The sequence below is a fragment of the Apostichopus japonicus genome, chromosome 21 (genome assembly GCF_037975245.1).
Source record: "Apostichopus japonicus isolate 1M-3 chromosome 21, ASM3797524v1, whole genome shotgun sequence".
NCBI classification, from domain to species: Eukaryota; Metazoa; Echinodermata; class Holothuroidea; order Aspidochirotida; family Stichopodidae; genus Apostichopus; species Apostichopus japonicus.
Window position 1 is genome coordinate 10,599,019 of NC_092581.1, and position 27,082 is coordinate 10,626,100.

Genomic DNA, 27,082 nt, shown 5'->3' on the forward strand with positions numbered 1-27,082 from the left:
GGTCTTTTAGAACTTTCATCATAACACTAATTCAATTCGAATAACTTGTAACAAGTCCAACAAATAGATGTGGCATCCATTTTTCAGAAATATGAATGCTAGATGAGGGTTTTTGTTTTCATCTATGAAGGAATCTTTTACCTTTCAAGAAAGTCATCTTGCTAGTTTAAATGTACTAAAATCTTAATTGGTTAAGATAGTAACAAAAGATCACTATTTGATTACTCTGAACATGACACATGTTAGGTATTGCTTCGAAGTATAAGAACTGTGAATTCATGTCTCTTGACAGTGATTAAACACTGGAGTTTGTGCATTGTAATAAGACACTGCATTTGCCATTCAGACAGATCTCAAAAGAATAATTAGCAAGTTTATGAAAATTAAGTATTCCCATGAACTTGATGCTAAAATGAAAATGGAAGCTCAAATCTACGTTTCATTGTCGGAGTCATCACTCCAAGATGGTTCAGTACTTGAATCATCGGCATCAAACTCGGAAGCCACGTCTGGTCGGCTACTTTGAAGATCTTCGCTCAGTTCCCCCTCTTGGAATAGATGATCTGGGAGAGCCGGTCCCTCAAACCAGTCAGGGCTGTAGCACCCATTCTTGCTCTTCCATTCGTAGTTCTGTGGATCCAAGCCATGTCCTGGACTTGGTGTGTCAGCATGTGCCCATACGATGCTAACGTAGTGGGCTCGTTGCAAATTGTTGCGTACAGTTTTTGCACACGGTGGAAGGAGAGTCCGTCTTCTTTACTTTAGCCACCAAGTTTTCCTGTAAATAGATAGATGGGTAAGCAATGACTAAATACGCAGGGATGGGATGTTTTTCATTGAATTATTCAGTGGGGATATCTATGGCTTGTAATTCATTTCCAGCATGCAATGATTTTTTAAAGGACATTGCAGTCTTGATGTCGGAGAGCACCCCAATGACACTGTTGTAACTGTCGTATAAAAGAAACTTTTACATCTAACAAACACAGGAAAAGTGGAATATTAGTCGATAATGCAAATATATCCTGCCAATCAGTTTTTATTTTTGAACTTTGAATTTGAATGGAAGAAAGTATCATCAGTCATTGTCAATGCATCCCTTTATTATTAGCAACAGCATTTCTTCTATGTGGACTCTTGTAGGTGCTAAACAATGTAACATCTTTAGGTGAAATTATATAGTATCGAAACATAATTAAACAAATGACGCTTGTTATACTTTATCATTCATGAGTCTTTACTTGATTAGACCTATTGGTACATAGCCAAATTGCAAGAATCATTTGTTAACTTAACGTTGATTGTTGAATAGAAAAGTGAGTAAATGCCTAAGTTAGTAAAACATTGCAAAATGATTTACATGTGCCTACCTCGTGAGATGATCCCGCATGGTGAATCTCCGGAATTTCATCCACCTCCATATCGGAATCAGTTACTTTGCCCAATCTTTCATCCAGTAGATAAGTCATGTACATTACAGATACCAGGCAAGAGTTAAGCAACTCTTCCTCAAAGTGTTAGAATTATAATGTGGGGAACTCTAATTCTTGCCCAGACCAGAAAATTCCAAAATATTTATTTAGAGGCTTAGGTGAAAGGGTTATCTTTATTTTGCTTAGAGCAGCGAATAGCTAAATAAGATAAAACACTGGTCTTAAAACACTGGTCTTGTGTACATTAACTCCATTGTGGTTTGAGTATAGATAAGGGGAACATAAGGAGAGGGATTGACATACAGATAGTGAGATTTATCTTGTGAAAGGAGGGAGTAGCCTACAGCAGATTCTCTGTAACTTGTGTTTTGGGCGAAACAGGCAAACTGTTCACTAATTACAATGGTAACCTTTTTTTTAGCTGTTGCTTAAAATCCAGTCATATAATCATCTTGAGTAGAATTTGGATATATATAGTCACCATTTTTATGTACTAGTATACTATATGTTTTTTTTTTCTTAAACCAATTTATGCTGGAAATGATATAATCATGAGCTTGAAATGTCATGTTCCAAGGCACATATATAGTCTGCATCAATATCCAATTCTTTAAACCCATATATAGGGCCACATTGGGCCACTTTTTTTTCTTTCTGGTGGGACCCATGCAGAAGAAAATATGTATTGCATTGGCAGCTTCTTTACTCTGTGGAAAGTGCCTTCTCATTTGATATTGGTTTCAAGTGGTACCAACTATGATTGATCATAGCCCATTTGGGGGCCCTTTTTTAAGTGTGTCTGTTGGCCCCTTTGTAGCAGAAAATTTGTCTGGCATGATGATTTCAATAGTCTGTAAGATTTACCCGAGCGTTCCAAACCAGTTTTGAGTGGTACCTTGCATATTTAATCTGGGTCAATGCTACGATAATGGGCATTTGGGCCATATTTGGGGGCGTCTGGCCGGCCCTTAGAAGCAGAAAATTTGTCTTGCATAGGCCATTCAGTACTTTGTGGCATTCATGCATTAAGTTGACATTGGTTTCAAGTGGTACCTTGTTCGTTTGATCAGATGCATTTTTTTAGGGGCCCTTCTTGGGCGTCTGGCGGGCCCTTTGCAGCAGAAAATTTGTCTGGCATGGGCCATTCAGTACTATGTGGCATTCATGCATTAAGTTGACATTGGTTTCAAGTGGTACCTCGTTCGTTTGATCAGATGCATTTTTGGGCCCCTTTAACCGGCCCCAGGGGCCACACGCAGCAGAGCGACCACGGCAGACATCCACTTTTGGATATACTGGGTTTTTCCACAAATGTTCCAATACTCAGATATTGGTACCTCGTTCATTTGATCAAGGTGCACTGGGCTGCCGGTCTATAAAGGGTGCAACTTGCACACTTGACGACCTGTTCCCCCCCCCCCCCAAAAAGGATATATAATAATGGCTCACTGGCCAAAAATGGCTATAGTGGAATTTACGTATGTACAAATCAAGTATACCTACCATGCAATTGCAAAACAACTCCGTTTTTTATTATGAATAATTTTCTTATTTCCATACCGCTATGTGTCTATACAATTAGATAAAAGGTTGTGAAGAAACGTCTCATGCCGGTAATCTGACCTAGTTTCGGGGCACGCATGCAGGTGAGGAGTCCAGTTCTGATATGGGTTTGGCAGTAAAACTTACTTGAAAAATATAGGTTAATTTAAAACAAGGTATGTAGGCTATGTTAGAACGCCTCACGCCCGAGATTTCTGTTTTGTCGGAAAGAAACCCGAATCTTGAGGTTTTACATTTTGTACAGCAGGACACCGTGATTGATGTCCGTTGTCCTTTGTCTGACATTTCTCCTCTTAACTTCAAACATACAGCCATTTAACTTATTAAACAGCGGACTTTTCGTGGTTTACAAGTTACCTACACGTTTTGCTTTGTTTGAGTTATCCTGGTGAATGTCTCACGACAGAGGGCTAAGTTCTGTACCCCAGGCTCAGTCCTAAACCCGTTCTATGTGCTATCACATTATACTTCGCCAGTCATCTCTATATGCAGTTGGAGACATTGATCAGTTTGTATAGTACTTTTAGTTGATTGCGTACCGGTTGAGCTCTTGTATGCCAGTGAAGATGTCGTGATCAATCCTTACAGGCAGGGAAAGATTAAATCACAATCTTTAGTACTTTCGAGGTTGTCAGTGGAATATAAACGCCGCTCTATAACGGGGAAGACCGTTTTACTCTTCCGAGCGTGATAGATGCTGGTTTTGCCGATAGTATTTCAGTGATGCGCTTTACAAGGACAAAATAAAACATACAAATGAACAGAAACAGCAACAAGACAGAAAAAAGAGGAATATTTAAAGGCCTAATGAAAGAGAACTGTCTTCAGAGCTTATTTGAAAGAGTGAAATGTGGATTGACTAGCTACCGAAGACGGCAAGTCGTTCCACAGCCTGGCCTCAGTTACAGAAAATGCAGGGTTGCCAAACTGTTTTGTGCGGGTGCTGGGAACGTTTAAAGTACCGTAGTAGCAGGTATGCTTCTTATGCGGTATGACGAATCACGCCTAGCAAACATCTTACACAAATAATCCGGGGCCTGTTTATTAATACATTTATAAACAAAGAAACTTGAATGTAATGCGTTGCTCAATGGGGAGCCAATGTAAAGTGAAAAGACAGTCACCCTAGCACCGTCATATTTTCTTCTGCACAGAATCAATTTCGTAGCTTGGTTTTGTATAGACTGTAAGGGAAGCAGGGTAGAGGCAGGTAAACTGATCAGTAAAGCATTAAAATAGTCAAGATGAGATATTACGAGACCCAAGACCAAAGATTTAGAACTTTCACAATCAAGGAACTTACGATATCTGTATGATTGGGGGAATTCCACAAGACCGAATGTCCGCAAGACCGAAGGTCCGCGAGACCGAATTTCTCAAAAATATGTTTTTTTTCAGAGACACTTAAGTTAGTGTCAAGCTGAACCCCCAATTTTTTAACAGAGTCAACATTAGTATGACCAACCAAAATAGAACTTGTCTCAGTCTTGTTGTTATAGAACTGTGAATGAAACACAATGACCTCCGTTTTGTTGCCATTAATCTGTAGTTGTTCTCAGTCATCGAGGTTTTCACAATGGATGATGTGTGTTGTAGAACAGAGACAGCGTGTTGTTCTTCTGAAGTATTGCCAGATCTGAAATCCGTGTAAAATGAGTGATCATCTGCATAGCCAATGATATCAACCTGTTGTTGACAAGAGCTCTCATGAAAAATCGACTCCGCCAACGTGCTGGCATAACAATTAAATAGAACTGGACCAGATACAGATCCCTGTGGGACTGAACATGGCAAATCAACAGGCTTTGAAACAGCAGAGTTAACTGAGATAACACAACCTCTAGGATAAAGGTATGATATTTGCCAATTAAAAACCATGTCAGTTGCACCAAATTTGTTTCTTATCAGTGATGATTTATAATGAGGGAGAAACTCACCGATACTCAATGCTGGTACAATAACTACTGTTCATGTCCTATAACACATGTTACCGGGTTACGTATGTATGCCCAACTGTCTTATTATCCATCTTTGTTTTAAGCAATTTTTTTGACAAACTTATACATTATCTTCCAATATTTGTGACATCTTCTTTACACCAGTTCCCCGATGTTTTTTAAAACAAAATTGGATTTACAAATATATACTCTATGTATATTTGTTTGTAAATCTAACTTAAAAAAATAACATTGGTATAAAAACCCCCGAGGCGTACATGATTAAAAGAAGATGGTGTGTCGTTAATATAGATAGTTGGGATTAAGGTGAGGTATTTCTTCCGCCATGTTTTCGAGATCTGCACGGGAGAGTAATATACGGCACATTTAAAAGGTCCGTCGATACCGAACCCCTTCCAACTCTTCTCGAAGATATACACAACACATTAATCAAAGACGCATAAATTCAAGCTTGTGCGCTATATGCTTTCTTCTTTATTGAGAATCGTAAACAATATATTTCCATCCAAACAGTGGCCCGAAATACACGTTTCACAAACAGTTAAATTAAATGATATCAAGAGCGACATCAGTAAACAAATACTGGCCCAAAAGGCTTATACACAATACCCCTATATTTTCTTTGTTCCCTCATGGAATTAAACCGTTCCGCGGAACACTGTTTTTGAGAAATAATCCTGCCATATCGTTGTATGCATTAAGTACATAAACAGATACTTCTATAAGAACTGCAGGGGGAAACGGTGAAAGCATGGTGTTTTTCCCTCCCTGCCCCACTCCCCCCCCCCCCAACCCACCCCGCTCGTTGTTCTTGTTTAGCCGTATACAACCGCTTAGGTCAACCTTTCTATAGTTCATCTATGGCGACATCGATGGGTTTATCATTCCACGCGCTCTTTACTGAAATGTTATTATAACAGTCCACGGTTTTCCCACTTGATTGTTCCTACTATGTCGCCTTTGGAAACCACGATGTCTTGCGTTTTCACATCCGATACTACTGTTGATTGCCAACGACCGTGCATCAGAATTTACACTTTGTGTTCGTAACACGGTAACATGTGTTACAGGACAAGAACAGTCGTTACTGTACCAGCTATGAAAATCGAGTGATATAGTAAATGATTGAGTGATTTAGTAAAATCGAGTGATTTAGTAAAAAGTGTAGTAAATTCTACCACCATACCTTTTAGAAAACTATTCGTTAATTTACAACAGTAAAGGTGACCTAAGCGGTCGTTCTTTAATAGATTATGCTCTGAATACGCCACAACCGGTGACTAGTATAGAGGAAAAAGTTGAAGAACCTGATGAGGAGCTTATTTTTTTTGTCTTGCCACAACCGGCTATATTTCAGCAACGTTAGTGGAAGATGTCGAAGAGGCTTATGATAGGGTGATTGAACCCTCTTTTTTAGATAACGGCAAACAAGTTGATATCAACATTTCTGATATGGAAAATTCAAAGAGCGCCACCGCTGTAGCGTTTTGGTCAGTTATCCCGATATCATGGAAGACGCACTCCGAAGTACTACCGTTACGTCTACCTCAGACCACATCGTAGAACCATCCGGCCGAGTACAGTATACCACCGGTGAGTTGACAAACAAAAGCAACCTCTAAAGCAGGGTTGTCCAACCTACGGCCGGCGGGCCACAGTCCGGCCCGCCGCAGGGTTGCGTCCGGCCCGCCAGAGATGCTCTACGGTGTGAAATTTAGTGAGCAGATTTATTGATAACAATTTGAAGCTATATAATCAATCATTCGAACCTTCTGGGTACAAAAACTGCATACAGGTCAGTTTATGTTACACTCACTCAGCGGAGGGGAGAGGGGGGGGCGGCTGGACTTTATTCATCTGTTTTATCAGGAAGGAAAATAAATCAGTGCGCTCCGCGCGGAGTGCTCACATTTTGTTGCCTTGGGCTTCGCGCAAAAATTCGAAAAATCGAGCGTAGGGTTCATGCGGCCCCCTCCTTCATCATAATCATTCCATGTGGCCCTCGTCTGCAAAAGGTTGGACAACCCTGCTCTTAAGGAACCAATACTAAGAACAGTTCACCAACTAGTACAAGAACCGGTTCAACAATAGCATTTGCCTATGGAAATGGCCACTTAAAGGACCAATAATAACGTAAATTGGGTGAGCAATAACCAAACATCTAGCTCGCTAACTTCGACTACGCCAGCGTACATACCTTTACTACCGACCACGACGAGAATACTGGCATTGCATATCACCATAATCGCTCACCCCACCCACCACCCCAGCCCCCGAAAGCGCTCTTTATTAAATGCGGGTATAGTGTTTTTCCTGTCTATTGTACGTGTGAGTGTAATAGCAGCCGTAGCAGGTGTAAGTTTAAGTCTTCTTCTTCAGCTGGATCATCTGAATTAGCATATATAATGTTAGTCTCCTTCCTCTCTTATTGAACCATGTGGTATGTGCAGACTGATGATCCCCTATGGTTGCTCATTGGCAACGAATCATTTTGTCATACCACAAAGATTAACAGGTTGTGATCAAATCATAACGACGATATTTAACCAACAAAGATATTTCATAGAAATATGGTCATGATTAACAACTTTGTTTTGAAAAAAAAAAGATTTAAAGGATGTACATTCATCGATAAAATGGCTAATCAATACTTTCCCTATAGATTAACCTTTTAATGCCAGACCGGGTTGCAGAGTATGTCGAAATTAGTAACTAATATGCTGCTGATTACAAAAAGGCCGCGGCATTATCCAAAGAGGACGTGGAGATCTTTTCTACTAACGTAGAGTAGGGATTAGCAAAGGCTAAAAACTTTTCCGATCAGATTTTAAATAGCACTTTTAATTGGGACAATGAGCTCAATTACTTTGTAATCGGTGTATTTGGAAACGATGTTTGGATAGTAATCAAGTTTATATTTGGACCCGCCGGCCTGTCCATAATCGCTTTTATATTTTCCGCTGCTATATTTGTACCTGAGTTAACAGTTTTTTAATTGAATATCTAGCTAAAACAGAGAGAGAAAAGCAAATAATAAACAATTGGCAGCTATAATATCGGCAACGGTTAACATACCAATTTAGTTCACAGTATTATGGTATCTGTAAATATATTGTGTGTATATATAGAGTGAAAAGTATTATCGATGGCATAAGACACATGACCAGCCATATTAAACATTTTATGGCTATTTCGAGTTTTATCTTCTGTTTATGTTTATAATCGGTTATATAAATACACCCTTCTGTAATATCATCCAACGATTTAACATCTTCCGATATAAGAACTGTAGCGGAAGGCGTCTGTTTCACAAATTCACGGTCCAACTGTTGTGATTAATATAAACGTGCTCTTCCCCTGTCAATTCTACGTTACGAAAGATAGTAGACAATTTACGCGCCGCCAACCCTTACATAAGTATACGACTCGACGAGAACTTACATTGTGAATTTTAAATTTACCTTTGGAGTGTACTGCCTGATAAATCGACGCTTATGCGGATTTTGGAGATTATTAAAGCCGTTGTGGAGTTAGAGTTGAAGGTTCCGGAAATGGCTCTGGAAGAAGATTCAAGTAATGTCACTTTGGCACCGTTAAAGGATCACGTTAAAAGCAAGTGCTAATATTTGGGGTGACAAAAATTAATATCGATCCTATAGATACATTTTGTATCGGTTATATTCTTTCTACGGGAAAGTTTGATCGTAACAACAAGCTAATTACTCAACCTTCACGCACCCATTTTTAATATATGAAACTATATCAAGTCGATACAAAGGATAATTTCTTTGAAGAACATCCAACATATATATAACAATGTATAAGATTTTTAATTGTCCATTCCGTGCCTTTTGTCTGATTACAGCCATGAAGGAGATTTTCTTAAAGTCAGTACTTTCAAACAGAGGGCGAGAGAGGGATATAGACAAGAATAAGATTAAGATATTAGAGGGTGCTCAATGGATATAATTCGAGTTTATATTACCGTGAGTTATCATTCTACGTATCTTTTTATTTTATTTTATGAATTTAAAACCAACATATACAAGATATATATTAACAAGGAGAGAGTACAAATGTATTTTATTTCTATCGTTCATTAACTTTCACTTTATCACACATTTATTATTCTAACTTGGTGTAAGCCGTATAAAATCACCTTATAAAACGTAAATTAGCAAGGTCAGCAAGTAAAGAAGTTCCTATATAAATATACAACCTCGATTGTGGTAAACTTTATATGAATGATCATAGGAGAGGAAGGATGGGGGTTGGTGGGGTGTAAACATCCTTTTCCCAGTGCTTAACAAATTGAGGTGGTGCAGGGGTGGGGAGGGGGGCAAACAGATAAGGAGTGTTTTATAAGGGATAAATACATTCCCGTTACGTTTCGCTTCTTTAGTAATAGGTCTACGTCAAAAATATAAAAGCTGATCAATACGCAAGTTATCTAAGTTCATTTTACATGTTTATTACGCTTGTTGACCTTCAATATGTGTACAATGAAAAGCAAAATTGTACAGGTTTTCACGAAATTCTTTCATAAAACAATACTGTACTTATATAGAGTCAATTTATTTTGCTGTTACTTTTTTCTTTGTATATTGATAAACAGCACCGATGCGTTGCGCTCATCCCCCATCCTAATTAACACAGTAACCAATGATCTAAGGTGCTAAAACCGAGAAAGATGCGACCAAATGAACGGTTAATTACTGCATCTCATTGTCTTTAACGTTTGTTTTCACTGGTCCGTTTGTTGCACCATTCTCAACCTTTAGTTGAATGAGATGAATTTCTTTGACAGCTACTACAATTTATGAGAGGATACCCGGGCTGGATGGGGGGAGGGGGTGTGTGAAAGAAGTGAATACCATATATACATTTTAAAACATCAACGGATAAGCTTGGCATATCAAACTGACAATAATGATAAAGCTATCGCAAATTTGATATGTTGATGCTTATTTTTGTAGTGAATAAATGACAGAAATAAACGATAGAACAAAAATAGACTAAAATATCGCAGAATGTTCCTCAAAGTGGCAATAGTACCATTATTAAGTGCCCCCTTTGCGAGCGCTTCAAGGGAATGACTTCTCAAGAGATTTGTTCCCGATATTTCGATGCGACTTTATCAGCTTACCAACATAATTAGCAAAGTTCAGAGAAATTCAATAACATAGAGCAACTGGACAATGTGTAAATGTACATGCGATTGTCACAAACATCATTAATGAAGCAAATCCCTTTTGCACCATATCTATCAGCATGAACACAATGATTGTCATTAAATTATGTTTCAAATTGGTGTTCCATATAACTAGATATTCCACAACTGACAAGAGCAACCTGCTGAGAAAAAATGAACGATGTTGAATCCTCGTGGCCATTTGAACTTTCCTATCAGTTTTTCCCCGGTCACTTTTATGAGTATTTAGCCCCATTAGTAATAACCGACGGTGATTTATAGCAGTTTATTCCAGTAATCAATGTGTCACATCACATATTTTCATGGATCAGACTTTCTTGGGATTTATTTCTGGTTGACATTGTTGTACACTGTCGTCGGTGCAAGCCCACACAAACACCCAAGGAAGGATCATAAAACATAAACCAGCGTCCAGTCTATAGATATATATTGTAGAGCCAAGTAAATCATGTAGGAAACCTGTAAAAAGGTGAATAAAAAGAAAACGTAATGCAATACGGTACGTCACCATGGTTACAATCGAACGACACGATGATTTGATATGACGAAAGGGCTCTTTATAATTAGTGTTGTTGATTAACAATAGCTATAAGCCTGATGAAAATCTACTTTTACTTGAACTAATCAGTCAATGGTGTTCCTGATGGCTGAACAGTGAACCGTATGAACTAAAGCTTGCACCAGTCTGTGTTGGACATGCTTCAAGTATGTTAGTATCATCATAACCCAGATTAAATGGTAAGATGTCTGGAAACGTAATCTGTAATTTAATCAGGAATTTTGCAAATCGCAAATTACAAATGCAATAAAAAAAAAAGCAATACATGATATGTATAGGACCATATAACATTTTCGATTTTGCATGATATTAGTATGTTAATTTAGATCCACACAGACGTTCGCTATCCAACTCTGGTTGAGATAGTAACATGGCACACAGTTACAACTCAAAACGCAGCATACGATTCAATTGATGCACGATGGGAACGCTCACAATGAATTTCGAAAGAACAGTTTGGATATAGCTCTAATGTGAATTTGAAGGTTAAATTGAAGGACTCAACATGTCATAATTATGATAGGAATATCATCAATTTACCTGAGAAAAACCCTCCAAGTTGCATCGCTACTCCATCGACGAAATAAGAAATGGCAATAGCTTCGCTGAAGTGGTGAGAGCAAATCGTCGTTGGAATCGTTCCTGATACGCCAGAACTGTTGACACCTTGGCTTATGCCACTGAAAAAGGCCAGTATACTTAGAACGTAGACGTTGTGAACCAACGTACATCCTATCATGCTTAAACCGTTAGAGACTAATGGTATTAAACAGCACGTGTAGGCATTAACCTTGTCATATTTGAACATAAATACAGCAGATAACTTTCCCACAAAACCTCCGATACCACCTGCAGTAGATAAAAATACGGCTTCGCCTTCGCTTAAGCCCATTGTTTTTCCTAAAGATACTAAAAATAGAGCCCACGACATGAAAATATAAAATGCGACTAATTCTAAACCAAGAAGAAGGGCAAACGTTTTATGGTAAAATATCGACGAACAAAACCACTTTCTATTATTAATCTGTCTCTTTCTAATGGATTCTGTTTCTGATCCTATCTCCTTCATCTCCATCCCTGGGATGTCTTTCTTCTCATTCGAAGTAGTTTTTTTAGTCGGAGCAGGCCTCTTGCGTCCTACTTTTCTCAAGCATACACCACAAACAATGGTGTTCCATGTAATGGCACCAAATAGCAACAGGCCTAACTCCAATCCATACGCTGCCTTCAATCGCTGCATAATGAGGGGAAACACTGCTACACCAACAAAGTTGAACAAGGAGGTGAAGGAAAGCAGTACTGGGAAATTTGCCGGAAAGTGAGACTGTAATGTTATGTAACAAGGGAGAGAAAAGAGGCCAAAACCAGTTCCTGTAAAACCAAAGAAAAAATAACATTTAATGTTGACTGAGGTAAAATTAATGTCGTTGTAGAAAGCGTAACTTAGACCTACTTCGGAACAGTTGTCAAACGGTGCAACGGTTAACTGATTCTCTTGCATTCGAACGAATCACAATCAGAAATCGATTGAATACTGGTTTTCAGTTTCTCATTGAGTCAATTGTTTTCCTACTATGTAGCAATTAATAACCCATTGACAGGAAAACTAACATTATTTTATATTTTAAAATGTTTATCCACTAAAGAGCCTGTGTAAGAGAATGTGTAAAAGTAAGTGGGATTGACGTTTCGATCCTAGCAGGATCTTCTTCAGAGGCTGAATGACAATTAACAAAAACTACAATGGACAAAATACAAACACAGAATACAGATAGGTAAACGAGCAGGGTGAACACAAAAGAGATTGAAATGAGAGTATTAGTTGACAAAAGATGGAGAGAAGAAAGAAACCAACAGGGGGAAGAGGAGAAGTAGGAGATCAGCTGTAGAGTGACGAAAAGAAGATTAAGGAAAGAGGGTAGGGAATCAACTCCAGAAGGACGAAGACAGATGAGTGTGGAGAAAAGAGTTAGAAGAAGAGAGCTAGGAGAAGAAGGGTGACAGAGGGGAACAAGGGGAGATGGAGGGGGAATAGAAGAAAGGTTAGTCATGTACTTCCTGAATGTTGAGCCCATGAGGTTGAAATGTGCGAAGGCGTTGCATCCACAGGCTCTCTCCGTTGAGTCAGTCGTACTAGGTCATGACTGTTACCTAAGGATCATTCTCCAGTAGGGGCATGTCAAAGAATTGTCGAAACGGGTCTCAGTCTTCATGGTGTTGATTGTAGATCTGTGACCATAGAACCGCTTCTTGTTACATACTCGATGCCGTAAACTCTACACGAAATCAGATATATGACATTAGAGGTTGCGCAAATGATGTGACCCTTAGTATTGTGTGTGAGTTGGGTGTTGTGGCTGGTGATGGAAGTAGATTCAAAAATGAGGTCGCTACAGACGATGTATCTTGAAGTACGAGAGAAAGAAAGTGCCTTATTAGAGATCTGGTTCCCCTGGTACAAATCGATGGTCTGTTTCATCTGCTTGAAGAAAATATATGTGGGATCAGAATCAAGAAGAGTATACATCTCCCAGCTGATCAAACACCGTTAATTCTTTGCACTTATACATAATTAAATCAACTATTATTATCTCAGTGGGTTTAAATACTTTGAAAAAGTTCGGTATTTTCATCAAGCAATCACGTTCTGCCACCGGAATATCCCTTAAAGTAAAGATTGGCTGCGTTCGGGACTGATTACACCATTGGTAAATAGCTATTGTATTTCAAAGAAGCTGTATTATTTTGTTAGCCTAGTTATTACCTTACTCTTGACATTGTAAACGTAAAGATGAAATAAAGATCACCGTCTTCTTCATTTTGTCTCTTTTTTTACTCTTACGTCAATGGGTATAGACCACACAGAATTTGGCTCCAAGCTTGGGACTGACGTGACATCTATTTGAGACCCGTGATTTTCGCTACGGATACGAAACACTCCCTCATTATGTACACCTCTTTACATGTCAATCATTTAGTAGATGAAGGTTAGAAGTAGGCCTGCGTTGTTCAAAATTCACAAACCAGTTGGGCTGAGTTTGTGAATTTTACAGCTGGCTTTGTAATTACAAATTCCTTGACTTAGTAAGTTTTTCGGCCTTGTTTTGGTATGCAAAGTTTCTAACAATATCATCAATAATGCATTCATACTTCAAATTCACTTTATAATTTGAAAACAATTGGACCTTAGTATTGTTTCCTGCGGCAGAGTAATTGCGTTACAATTTTCAAAAAGTTTAAGCTTCAATGTAATCAAATTTCTGTGCAACGGATGTCGGAAACCATAGATAAAGCAATAGTGTGAATTACTCACCTATGACTACTTCGGACAGGAAAAACTGCCATACAGATCTCACACGTAGACCAAGGTATATATATCCAATACCAATCAGCGCACCACCAGTCACGCCTAATTGACGAGGACTGAATATTTTCATCAGAATCCTCGTAACAGGAGCTGTGGACAGGTGAAAGTGATTAATGCGACTAATAGCTTCTTGAGAAATGACAGCAGAAAGCAAAACAACAATATTTTACAACAATATATATATATATATATATATATATATATATATATATATATATATATATATATATATATATATATATAAATATATATATATATATATATATATATATATATAGAACAATTCCCTGACAACCTCTGGACATACAATCAGCGTCCATAGCCTAGTGGTTATGGTGTCCGCGTACAGAGCGTAAGGCCCGGGTTCGAATCCCGGGCCTGGAATTCGGCCTGGAATTCGGGCTGGAAGTTTTTTCACTGTTCTTGATTTTCCAACTCATTATGATTCTCATACATATATATATAAATATATAAATATATATATATATATATATATATATATATATACATATATATATATATATAGTAATTCAATAAAGAATAACACACCAGAAAAAGTCCACTTCACGACCGGTTTCGTCCTTTTGGGACTCATCAGGCGAAGATAGGAATCGAACCCGGATCTTCGTGTCACGAACCGAAGTCCGTACCACTCGACCATAGTGATTCTATTTATATATATATATATATATATATATATATATATATGAATGATATATATATATATATATATATATATATATATATATATATAAAGTATTATTATTATTAATTTGTAAACAATATAAACGGAGACACTGTTATGATTAAACCGAAACAAACTTCCACCTCAACTACTTTAAATGCAGTATAGCTTATGCATCACAGACAACTTTTATGTTGCTTCAGAATTTCGTCATAACAATGAAAATACTTACAGAACATGTATGCTAATCCACTTTGAATGGCAAACCCCCAAGCGACTAATCCGTAAGTCGTTTGTAGTGTGTCTACTATATCGTCCAGTATTACACTGTTAGACTTCATACAACCGCTAAAGAAGGCAAGCCGGACTGAAGATGATATGAGAACTATCCATTTGTCCATAGTTTCGTCTTTCAAACTTTATGTGAACTGCATGTACTAACTGATAAAGGTAAGAAAGCATCAAGAAGAGATGTGTTAACGATATAGCATATATATATATATATATATATATATATATATATATATATATATATATATATATATATATATATATATGAATGATATATATATAGATATATATATATATATATATATGAATGATATATATATAGATATATATATATATATGAATGATATATATATATATATATATATATATATATATATATATATATATGAATGATATATATATAGATATATATATATATATGAATGGGACACGATCCCGTATACTTTGCTGCTATAACGATTGGCCAAAAAAGGCTATGGAACACCGGGTACAGTACCCTGAAACGAATACATTCAAGTGACACACAGTTAATTGTGTTTGGTTTCATGAAAAGTCTTAATCTATGCAGTTAAAACATGTGGTATGTGAGTGTAGATGTGTCAGGTGAGTCTTTCATTGATGCATTCAGTAGTATACAACATCCTACATCTGAAGGTTAGCTTCTATAGGGATGTTATTGTACTTGTAGTCTACTGCACATGCAGTTAACCAATCTAATAAAAAATATAACCAGATGAAAATCCTTAAGGATCTTCGTTTCTTGTTCAGAACTAATAGAATTGTTTCTCTTTGCCAGTGTATCCCAGGCAGTGTGGCTTAAAGTTTATATGCTCCTTCATCGCAATGGTTAATGCTCACTCAGAAATAGTTCATGACTCTCACAAGAGAAGACACGAATTTCGAGCGTTCGATCACTGCAAAATGCAAACCATTTAAGTTGTTGCTATTCCAGCTGAAAAAGGTTTGACCTGTCCAACTATCGCAGTGGTAAACACATTGCCTAGATACCAGTTAGTCTAGTCGGAACTAGTAACGTATTACTCCATATATGATGCATATAGTACACATCCCATACGTACCGTAGAGCCAAAACCTGAGTGTGTTCACATTCATTACCTATAGAGTCGCCACTGCATCCAGTCTAGTTCCAAGTTTTTATTTAATGTAAAAGAAGACACTGTAGCGTATTGATGAGCTCACTTACCGCACTTTATCAACTACTGCCAACACGGTACGCTTTGATGAACAGCCCATACACATACTCCTGTAACCTTATTATTGTAACTGCTAGGCCTAGTGTTGACCTACTCACCGTGCAGTTACTTCGTCACACTGTTTACTCAGGAATGTTGTACTTGGCAGTGAATTATTAATTGTACAATTTCTTACACGAGTTGCTAAAGTACAGTCGGTATTGTACGGAAGCGTGGAAGAGACATGCACATTGACGACTTACCGACATTGCATGGATACTCTGTGCAAACGTCAAACATCTTAAAATTACTGTTTAGCACGCTTGTATCATCTTAAAAAATGTCGAAAATCCGAGAATTGCTATTTGAAAGACTAAATTTGTCTCGTCACAACGTCCAAAGTCTGAATATTATCGTTTTGTACACTTGGCATCAAATCACGTTTTGTTAAGATGGTAGCAAGCGTGCAAAACGATCATTCTCGGATTGTTACCGTTTTGCTGGCTCGTCAAAATCTCGTCAAAATGTCAATTTTCAAAGTTCGACGTTCGTACATATGGTGTATTTCGTCTAAGCGGTATCTGTTCAGGTTTTCGACGTTTCTTCAAAATGGTTGCAACAGTGCAACACCGTAGGCATACCGGTATTTTACAGATTTGTGCCGTTTGCACACGCAGTACATCTTGTCAATACGGCAATGTCCAGGTTTTTGCCGCTTTGTCAAGATGGTAACAAGTGTGCAAAGCTGCCAACAAGTTTCAAATGTTTGAAATTTTGCAATATGTCAAATACTACTTCCGTAGTAAAACTGTAAAACCAACTATAAGGACGATATTTTTATGTTGCTTCAAATGTCGTTTGATGAACCAGTAATTGACTTTTAATAATATATTCATACGTGGACATGATTACGATACTCACCATACCCTTCTGTGATAAGGTATGCTATTATTTAATGGTAAGTCGCGATGTCCAACTTATAATCGCACCCCTGCGTGACCGTATCCGACATCCAATACCCATCGATCAGAGAATGGAGCTATCTGTTTTTAGCTCCATGATCAGAGGTACGTCGGATACGATATTCTGATTACAAAGAATCACAGAAATGACGAAAATTCCTCCACGATAGGCTATTAACCTTTATCGATAGTTATAAGTCTTTGAAGGCCATCGGTTGTTTGACCTCAATAACTGGCAACTAAATTGCTGACGTTATTGAAATGTATTTTCCAGAGGTTTCATAACAACTCCCTGATTACAGCATACATTGAGAAGCATGAAATAACACAACTTCATGCCCAATCGAAGGAAAATGCTTATGTTTGAAACTGGGAGTTCCATAACAACTTCCTGTTTGAAATGAGTGGCCTTACTTCGCCTATTTTGGAAAAATACTGAGGAATTCTGTTCAGGATGACACGTCAAGCCGCACTGGGACGGGAAGGGAGAGTGAAGGGTGTTGTGATCACCATAGGCAGAGTAGGCGGGCAGTTGGGGGGGGGGGGGCTACAGCTCCCACCACAATTAGATATATCCGTAAAAGTTCGGGCAATATGCTGATACTTTTGCGGATTGCAGAAACAAAAATCTAAACTGCAATGCCCTGGTTTGATGAGAGCCAGTAGTTTCTTTAAAACACCTAGTAGCCTCATTGCTAACGTTCTAAGCTTGTCCGACTAATCTGACATTGATGTTATGGAGTTTTAACACAGTTCGCACTCCATGCTTTCCTTCTCTGACCAAGAAGATGTGATGATATGTGCCACTGTTTGAAATCGAATTTCAAAGGTGAGGGGATTCTCACCAGTACGCCTTTCCATATTGCTTACATTTTTTTCGGGCAAATCCTTACAGCCACCTCCCTCCCTCATCAAATTGGGCTCCTACGCTTGTTCTATTAGTGAATTATTGCAATTAAAGATACTATTTTACTGTGTCATTATTCGAAGATGTACGACATGTGGTAGTAAAACTGTTTTGCAAGCTTATGGAAGTAAAGTTATTTTGATGTTTGAAATGAGTTTAACGTAATGTAAAATTAATTGGAACGACTAAAGTAATGGGTAATTTGTGGTAACTTATTTATCCACTAGCGGCTTGAAGTTATTATTTTAGAAAAGATGAAATAGGAATTTCTCAAAATCTAAGTTGAACTTATTGTCCCCAATATCTTCCACATATCATTAATGTTATGCTTTCTTTTTGGAAAATAGGAAAATCATCTCAAACTTGGTTGAAATGAAAGCATATATTAAGGCATTGTGGATTGGGTTTCAAAATATTATATATATAGTTTTGGGTTTACTTTCTTGTTTAATACCATGCCACTTGTATATCTGTGTGGGATTAATTTGGATCCCATTCGTGACTTTCACCGGATTCAGCGAAATCAAGCCACACTGACTGGTGTAAAATCTATAGGCTACCGTATATGGCTACGGACAGAGCAGTGGCGTAGGAAGGTACTTTTGAGTGGGGGGCTGAAAACTGATGGCCGGCCTGGGGGAGGGGTCTAAGGGGAGGGGGTGTCCCCCTCCCCTTTGGATTTTTTTGCATTTCCAGGTGGCCTCAGATGCAATTTGGTGCAATATAGCACACTTCAACACCCACTCCATTTTGTAAACTTAATTTTGTATTTTCACCTGGCCTTAGATGCAATTTGGTGCTCCAAATGAGATTTTTTTTCTCATTTGGAAATGAAAAAGGGGTTTTCTGACTTGCGGAGCGGGGGGGGGGGGCGGAATGATACTTCCGCCCCTCCACATTTTTCACTGGGGGGGCTGGCGCCCCCCCCCAGCCCCCCCGGTTCCTACGCCCTTGGGACAGAGAGATGTTATTTGAACCATAACAACTCCCTGCTATGAGAACCAGAAGCGTTGGACAATGGAGCGTCCTAAACCACTGTTAATAATATATAGAACAACTGTATTCGTATGCAAACGCTTGTCATTGTAGTGCGTGGTGAAGTTCAAAGTAAGTCAGTATAGTTGATATTCAATGGAGAGGTCTTTATACGGAACCTTTAAAGTGCCATCAACATAAGAAAACTTTGCCACAATAAGTCAACATTTTCAACAAATTGTTTAGATAACAAGATAATATCTTATCAAATATCAGAAAATTGTTGGATTGCTCAGTTGCTTTAACTGAGCAATTAAACAATTTTTTTTTCAAAATGTTAAATTGACAACTTAAATATTTAATTGACAACTTGTTTAATTGACAACTTATCAGATCTCGTTAATTGAACTATTTTTCTGAAAAATGTTCAATTATTCACCTCAATCCAACTGAGCAGTTGAGCAATATTCGGCAAAATTTTTAATTGACAACTAATCGTATCTCGTCAATTCGACAATTTTCTGCAAAATGCTCAAATGTTCACTTCGTTCCAAGTGAGTAAGTGGACAATTTTCTGCAAAATGTTATCATATCTCGTCAATTCAACAAATCCCCTATTGATTATGTTTAGGTTTTTTTCTAACAGCAATTTTTTCAAGATTGAAGAAGATTTGGTCTGTAATATCTCTGAAATGTGTAACTGTAAAATAATGACTAGAACATTAGGTGTATGTAGGCATAACAACAATTAAGGTTACATTTCAAGTAAAAGATTTTTCATCTAAAGACAATCATTGCTGATCATTCTATACACATTTATCATGGATCAAACTTTAGTTGATGGCATAAATCAGACGAGAGGTGCTAATAAACCATTTAGCTGTCACTCCACGGGTCCGACCCCTGGACCCGCGGTCACGGCTATGCGCAAAGCGTTAACAAAACACCTATGTTGGCAAAGTAAGTCCTAGGCCTATCTTTAACATGCAAAAACGGACAATGATAATACGAACCAAACATGTTATGTTCACCTAAAGTATCCGTGTTTCTTCACCCACATCATATAAAGTCTAGTGGTACCATCAGAATGCCCTATCGTGCTTTCATGTCTAGGTATTAACGTTACAAGTATTACCAATTTATATATATATATATATTTATAAATATAGATATATATATATATATATATATATATATATATATATATATATATATATATTCTTTTTTTTAAGTGTAAATATCTTTAATCTGAGATCTTAAGGTAAAGAATAAGATGCAACTGACAAAAGTACTTTTTTACCGAATTTTTCTTTTTGCGAAACTCAGCCAAAACTATATATCAAGTCACTCTCCACTAAGTTTCCTGGTGGTCTCTTTCGGAAATTACACATTTATGAAGTTTCTGATAAGCCCCCCCCCCCTTGTTTTAGCAAAAGCTATGTCCCCCACTGACACTGATGGTATGTATTTGATGGATCTAATGACCTGGGAAAATACGCTCGAAAACTGAAATTGAGTCCCTCTTTCCAGAAAATTGCACTCCAAGCTCAGACCATCCTAAGCCGCTGTTTAAGTAATAAGAAAGAACTGAAACCGTTAGCATTAGCTTGGAAGAGGAGTTAACTGCAGTGACATCCCAAGGGAGGAAGGAGGGGCGGTCCACCCCGAATACAAGACTCAGGGGTTGCCATTATACACCCCCCGACCCCAAAAATGAAGAAACATTCACTAAAAAATGATTATTCCTATAAACAATTCAAAGATTTGCCAAAGACAGCACAAGTTTAACTCATGTTAACAACAATTTCTCCAACAGGAGTAGCGTCCTGTTTTGGGAATTTGTACTTTGCTGAATTTCACTTCCCCGGTTCCCCTTTTGAGAATTATAAAAAAAAAAAAAATTGCAACTATGTTTGTTCTGTTTGACTTCTTTGCGTTTCAGCAACATGTTTCTCTTGTTGATTTATTTTTTGAAGGTGATATAACATTTTCTTAAGTGGGGGGAGGGGGTGTCTTTGCCCCAACAAATTTAAGAATAGTTGAAACATTCCATTTTCAAGAAATCTTGCAGAAGCCTACTTAGCTGGCTTTAGTTACTTTAATAGGCCTTATATGCTTTGCTCATATATGGAGGAGCCAACTAAACCCTTTAAATATGGAAAATTAAATGCACTTTACGTGATATATATATATATATATATATGTTTATATATATATATATATATATATATATATATATATATATATATATGTAGGCCTTTATATATATATATATATATATATATATATATATATATATATATATATATATATCATCAGTGATGCCATGTACTTTGTCATAGTTATCATTTGAACTGGAAGTGAATATTAATACAATTTCACCTTGCAGATTTCTTTATATCTATGTGTTATATGGTTTTCATGCAAATTAATTTTCAACAATCTTTTCGTTAGAACTGAGAGCATAAACTATTGAATTGTCATAACGCAAGAACTGCCTGTGGCCTATTTTTAAATAAATCTTTTCTTATATATGGAGACGCCTACGTAAAACATTTGGGCCACGAGACACCTCCAATAGATTTCAAATAAAGTAACTATAAAAATACAGGACCTTCTATAGAAGGTCTATAGTGGCTCCTTCTATAGTGGCTCTGCCCCATATCATGTTTTGTTCTGAAAGTAAAGTCATTTACAGAGTGTTTAAAATGGAGCTGACCTTTAGTAAATGCTGCTGCTCCCTCTTCTGAAGGTGAATATATAACCTGCTGGCACTGGGATAATGAATGATAACTATATGCTGAAAATTCATACTTTCCTCACCAGCCCAGCTCCACATACCCCTCCCCTTCACTGAAAAAAATAAACTAGTCAATATTGCCACGGACTAACGTTAAATTAGTCTGTAACGTTAGTCAATACACACGGACTAGCAAAAATCTTCGTTTCATCACTGCTTCTTAGTCAGTTTACACTGACTAAGGAAAATATAATCGCAGCTTAGTCGGTGGCGACGGACTAAGGTATTTTAACCCATGGACTAAGAACGATACGGACACCCGATATATGCCAATCATTTTCCAGTAGTTTTCAACTTCATGAGCTGACCTAGGTCAATGAGGGAAGGGACATTTTGGGGGTCTACTGGCAGGAGTACCCCACTAATAGAAATTACTGGAAGTGTCCATCCCTTAGATATAGAATCCGTCAATCATTTTCCAGTAGTTTTTAACTGGTTAAATCATGAGCTGACCTAGATCAATGATGGGGGGGGGGGGCATTTTGGGGGTCTACTGGCAGGGGTACCCCACTAATATAAATTACTGGAAATGCCCATCCCTTACATATAGAGTCCTGCCAATCATTTTCCAGTAAGTTTGAACTGGTTACCTCATGAGCTCACCTAGGCCAATGGGGGATGGGAATTTTGGGGGTCTACTGGCAGGGTTACCCCACCAATGTAAATGACTGGAAATGCCCATCACTTACATTTGAAGTAATACCTATCATTTACCAGTAATTTTTCAACTGGTTACCTTACGAGCTTACCTAGGTCAATGAGGGGATGCGCATTTTGGGGGTCTACTGGCAAGGGTACCCCCCCCCCCATATAAATTACTTGAAATGCCCATTCCTTACATATGAAGTGATACCTATCATTTTCCAGTAGTTTTCAACTGGTTACATCATGAGCTCATCTAGGTCAATGGGGGATCAGCATTTTGGGGGTCTACTGGCAGGGGTACCCCACCAATAAAAATTACTGACAATGCCCATCAGTTGTATCTGAAGTCCTAACCAACAATTTCCAGTAGGTTTCAAGTGGTTACCTCATGAGCTGACCTAGGTCAGCCGTGAGGGGTCAATTATAGATCACTGGCAGGGGTACCCCACCACCAATAATTACTGGCAATGGCCATTTGTTGCTCTTGGGGCCATACCTGACACATTGTACTTACTTTGATGTATTACCATAAAAACTGATCTAGGTTAGCTATCAGGTGACTTTAAAATTGCTCTCCCAGCCACACCCACCACAGCCGGTTTGTCAGTCGTCTGGTTTCATATACAGGAATGCACTGTGAACATTGTGATGTACAAGGCAATTGGTTACCTTCCCAGCTAACCAAACCCTCTGGGCTCCCGGTCTATTGGGATCATTATTAACATGATTATTATGCTTTGAAAAATAACTTGGTGTTATGCTGTGCAAAGCTAATAATTATTTGGTAAAGCCGCTATTCCTGGCTTATAATTTGAGGGACCTATATTTAAATGTATGCCTCCCAATATGTTATAAAATTTTAATGTAAATGTATGTTTATGATAATGTGAGTTATCATGTGCTATATCTGTATCCGTGCTTACACGTATATCATATTTTCTGTTCACAGGTCAATAATGGTGCAGATTTTTGGCTTCCTGAAGACAAGTGGGAGGCCATTTGTAGTTAAGAGAAACACTCTTTGTTCGTGAAGACTTAACTGGTGTCGATTTGGGATACCACTTTAAAACGAAAGTCACGAGGAAGCCTTGCCAAAGATTCAACTTTGCATTATTGTGCAGTGCTATACTTTTGCGATTCATGTTTGATACATTAACTTGTCTTAACTTTGTTGGAATAAAATCAGATTTTCAGATTTTTGTTTACAGTGATTTCTTCTCCATCTGTCGAAAGTCAGCTTTTGTAGACATCAGAAGTTTTATCAGAAATAAATACTGCCAACGTACACATTATTTGTGTTTCTTCTGCTCTCTTTTCTTTCAGTGATTCTAGTCAGTGAAACTTGTCGGGTTTAATTCTTTCAGTGATTCTAGTCAGTGCAACTAGTCGGTCGATACCGACGAAGAAAGGTTAGTCGGGAGAGGCACCATCCTGGCTAATGTAAAACCTGCTATAAACTAGTCGGTGGCTCATATAAGTTAGTCGGTAAAGACCGACTAATGTCACCAACTTATGTAACTGACTAATATTCATTTCCCGACTAAGATATGGTTGATCGACTAAGCTGACGGACTAAGATGACCGACTAAAAAATCCAACTGACTAAGGAATAAATTAGTCGGTATAGCAACTGACTAAGGCTATGTTAGTCGGTAGAGGCACCAGATGGACTAACGTTATGTTAGTCGGTGGACCAATTTAAGTTTTCAGTGTTCCATTCCTTGTTCCCAACAATGAGAGTTATAAGGTACATAGTTTTCTTTTTACCAAAATGTTGCTTTCCTTGTAAATATTTAGATTCATTATTTCCATTTGTGTCACTTATAACAGTATTCCCACATCACTGCCTCTTCCTTCATCTTTGTGCAACCAACCTCCAATCCTCCACCAGTGATCCTTCTGGCATTCTTCTATAGGAAGGCCTGTTGTCTTTGGAGTGACAACCTTGTTTTGCAATATTCATAGGCCTTTATCAGACTAGATTGTGGTCATTAAAAACAGTCAACTTTAACATGTTTCCTATATTAACCACAATCACTGACCTCCAGCTTGCATACTTAACCATAACCTACCAAGCCACTTACTCCATGAGTCCCACTCCAGCTATCTCAAGTGAATAATTACAGATAAATATTGCACAGTTTGTTCATATGGTGACTACATCATGAGAATATAACAGTGTAAGTATACATGCCCCCACTTGTATTTGAGTGTTAAAAACTGTGAAACAAGATACATTATTTATGATAATACTTCCACATTACACAATTAATTACTAAACTAAATATGAGGATGATCGTACGCCGAACAGATTTATGCTTACATTGTCGGTTATGACGCATATATGATAACTATGACTGAGTATGATATAGATGATAATAAAGTCGGTTACATCTAATAACCCTACTTCAAAAAAGTAGCTTCAGATTAACTAACTGATTAACATATTTGATCTTTCCGAAGGGCTATATAAGAAAATTAATTGGAACATGGAAGTATAATATTTGATCCGATACCTAACAAAAACTTGATACATCACATGTGATGATAACGGTGAACAAACACATAGTATGTGACTGCGCTCTTATGGTACACATTGAGTTACCGATAAATAAGGTGATTATTATATACTTCTAATATGTGGTCAACATTTTAAGCAATTGATGTCGGCTCAGTAACAGATCATTTCATAATTCTAGTGAATAAAAACAAAACATCGAGTACTTACGAACTATTAATTAGCCAGGACAAAAAGCAGTAAACCCAAAAAGAGAGGCTGGTAGGCGTATAATACAGTATTGCCACCAATACAACAAAAAAAAAAACTGGATTCAGTGTGCAACCTGCTAAAATCAAACTGTCTCAAACAACTGAAGTTATGAGAAAATTGCGAGAATAGATGAAAGAGAAATTCTCAAAATCTGACCTTAGACCGCCCTTTATGAGTACAGACAGAAAGGAATGTCGCACAGTGGGTGTTACCCTTTAGACCAGGGGTTCCCTAACCTGGGTGCATGAACCCACAGGGGGTGCGTGATTCCATCCCAGGGGGTTCGTTTATATAATATACCTAACGTTTTTGTTCGGTTGAAAGACTTTCGTAGCTTCTGCACCGATTTTACAGAGATTTCCATCATTTCTAATACCATTTTGTCCGTAAAACCTAGCCCTACAATATGGGCTAGTCGGTCTTTCTCGGACATTTTGTCTAGTTCTGAACTACTAAATTCGTTGAGTTTGTATACAAATGTTGACGTCATCAAAGTGAACAGAACCGCCAACATCAAAGGAGACTACGGCATCAAAGTAGACAAGAACGTTGAAGGAGACAACAACATTGAAGGTGACAACAATATTACATGAGACAGCAACATCAAAATAGACAACAACATGATAACAGACAGCATAGACGTAAACAACATACATATCCTTTTCGGATTTCCATGGGTATGAACCCTATAGATTTGATGTGGGATGAATGACAGTCACATATACGGTGCACTCAAATAAGCTTTTAACCCTCAGCAAAGACTATCAAATTGCAACGATAACTCTGGGCAACCAAGTGAATTTCAGCCATGAAATGTAACCACCCACTTTTTTTGCTACAGGTATTCTATTCTTTTCTCTGATATAATGAAAATAGTCTGAATAGGATTATGTTTGGTATCTAAAATGAGAAATAAACACTGAGACTCATGGACAGAGTTCAAATTGCATTTGTGTGTATATCAAACTTGTAACAATTTGGAGGATATATATACTTATCCTTCAATTTTCTTTTGTGTACAGCTTACCTTTGCAACCATGATACGTGTTGTCCAACATCAGGTGTAGCAATCCGTTCATCATCACTCACTCTATAAAGGTCAGAAGATTATGAATCTAGTTTTGACATCTGTCAGTGTAGGACATATATAGCAAGTTGTAAGGTTCATTCATCCAAGCTGCACTTTGTAGCCATCGAGTTTACATTGGTCTCAGACTTGAGCTAAGGTGACAACAAATAATCTTTGACATCTGCAAATAACTAATTAGGGTTGTCTTACCAATCGAGGTGGTGTAAACACATACCACTATCACACAAGCTTTTAAATTGAAGTTGTCAAGGGTTTTAGACTATGCATGCCTGTAGCTAGAGTAACTGATTTTTGGGGCACATAAATGCAGAAGGATCGCAGAGGTGTTCAGAAATGTTTGCTTATCTCAGGGTGCATAGATACCAAATGATGCAGTCTCTTCTACCTCTTTTTTTTTACATTTGTATTCCATTTTTCTGCTTGTAGGCAACCTTACCTTTTCTTTGTTGAACTACAAAAAGGAATGAAAAATGAAGATTTTGGGGTGGGGGGGAGGGGCCCCGTGGTTATGCACCTGATCAAATGAGTCGTGACCCCACACAGATAACAATCAATAGCTGGATTTCTTCTACGAAGAGGCATCCTCGTGCCATGTATGAAGTTATAATACTCTTTAAGTTACAACATTTTGAAAAGCCAAGATGCGACACATACATGCCAACACACTGACAT

At 37.8% G+C, this 27,082-nt stretch overlaps 1 protein-coding gene across 4 annotated transcripts; it reads right to left on the reverse strand.

The window, feature by feature from the left end:
- Positions 1-9,025: 9,025 nt before the first annotated feature.
- Positions 9,026-26,472, reverse strand: LOC139963192 (monocarboxylate transporter 2-like). 4 transcript variants are annotated; one of them, XM_071963766.1, is made up of 5 exons: positions 26,348-26,472; positions 15,010-15,218; positions 14,039-14,182; positions 11,266-12,096; positions 9,026-10,625 (listed from the first exon to the last, which is right to left on the reverse strand). In XM_071963766.1, exons 2-5 carry the CDS (start codon positions 15,176-15,178, stop codon positions 10,474-10,476), a joined length of 1,296 nt encoding a protein of 431 aa, XP_071819867.1. In that variant the 5' UTR covers positions 15,179-15,218; positions 26,348-26,472; the 3' UTR covers positions 9,026-10,473. The 4 variants fall into 4 exon arrangements, with proteins under 4 accessions (XP_071819867.1, XP_071819866.1, XP_071819864.1 ...); XM_071963765.1 differs by lacking the exon at positions 26,348-26,472 and adding an exon at positions 25,279-25,522; XM_071963763.1 differs by lacking the exon at positions 26,348-26,472 and adding an exon at positions 16,273-16,923.
- Between the last annotated feature and the right edge of the window lie 610 nt (positions 26,473-27,082).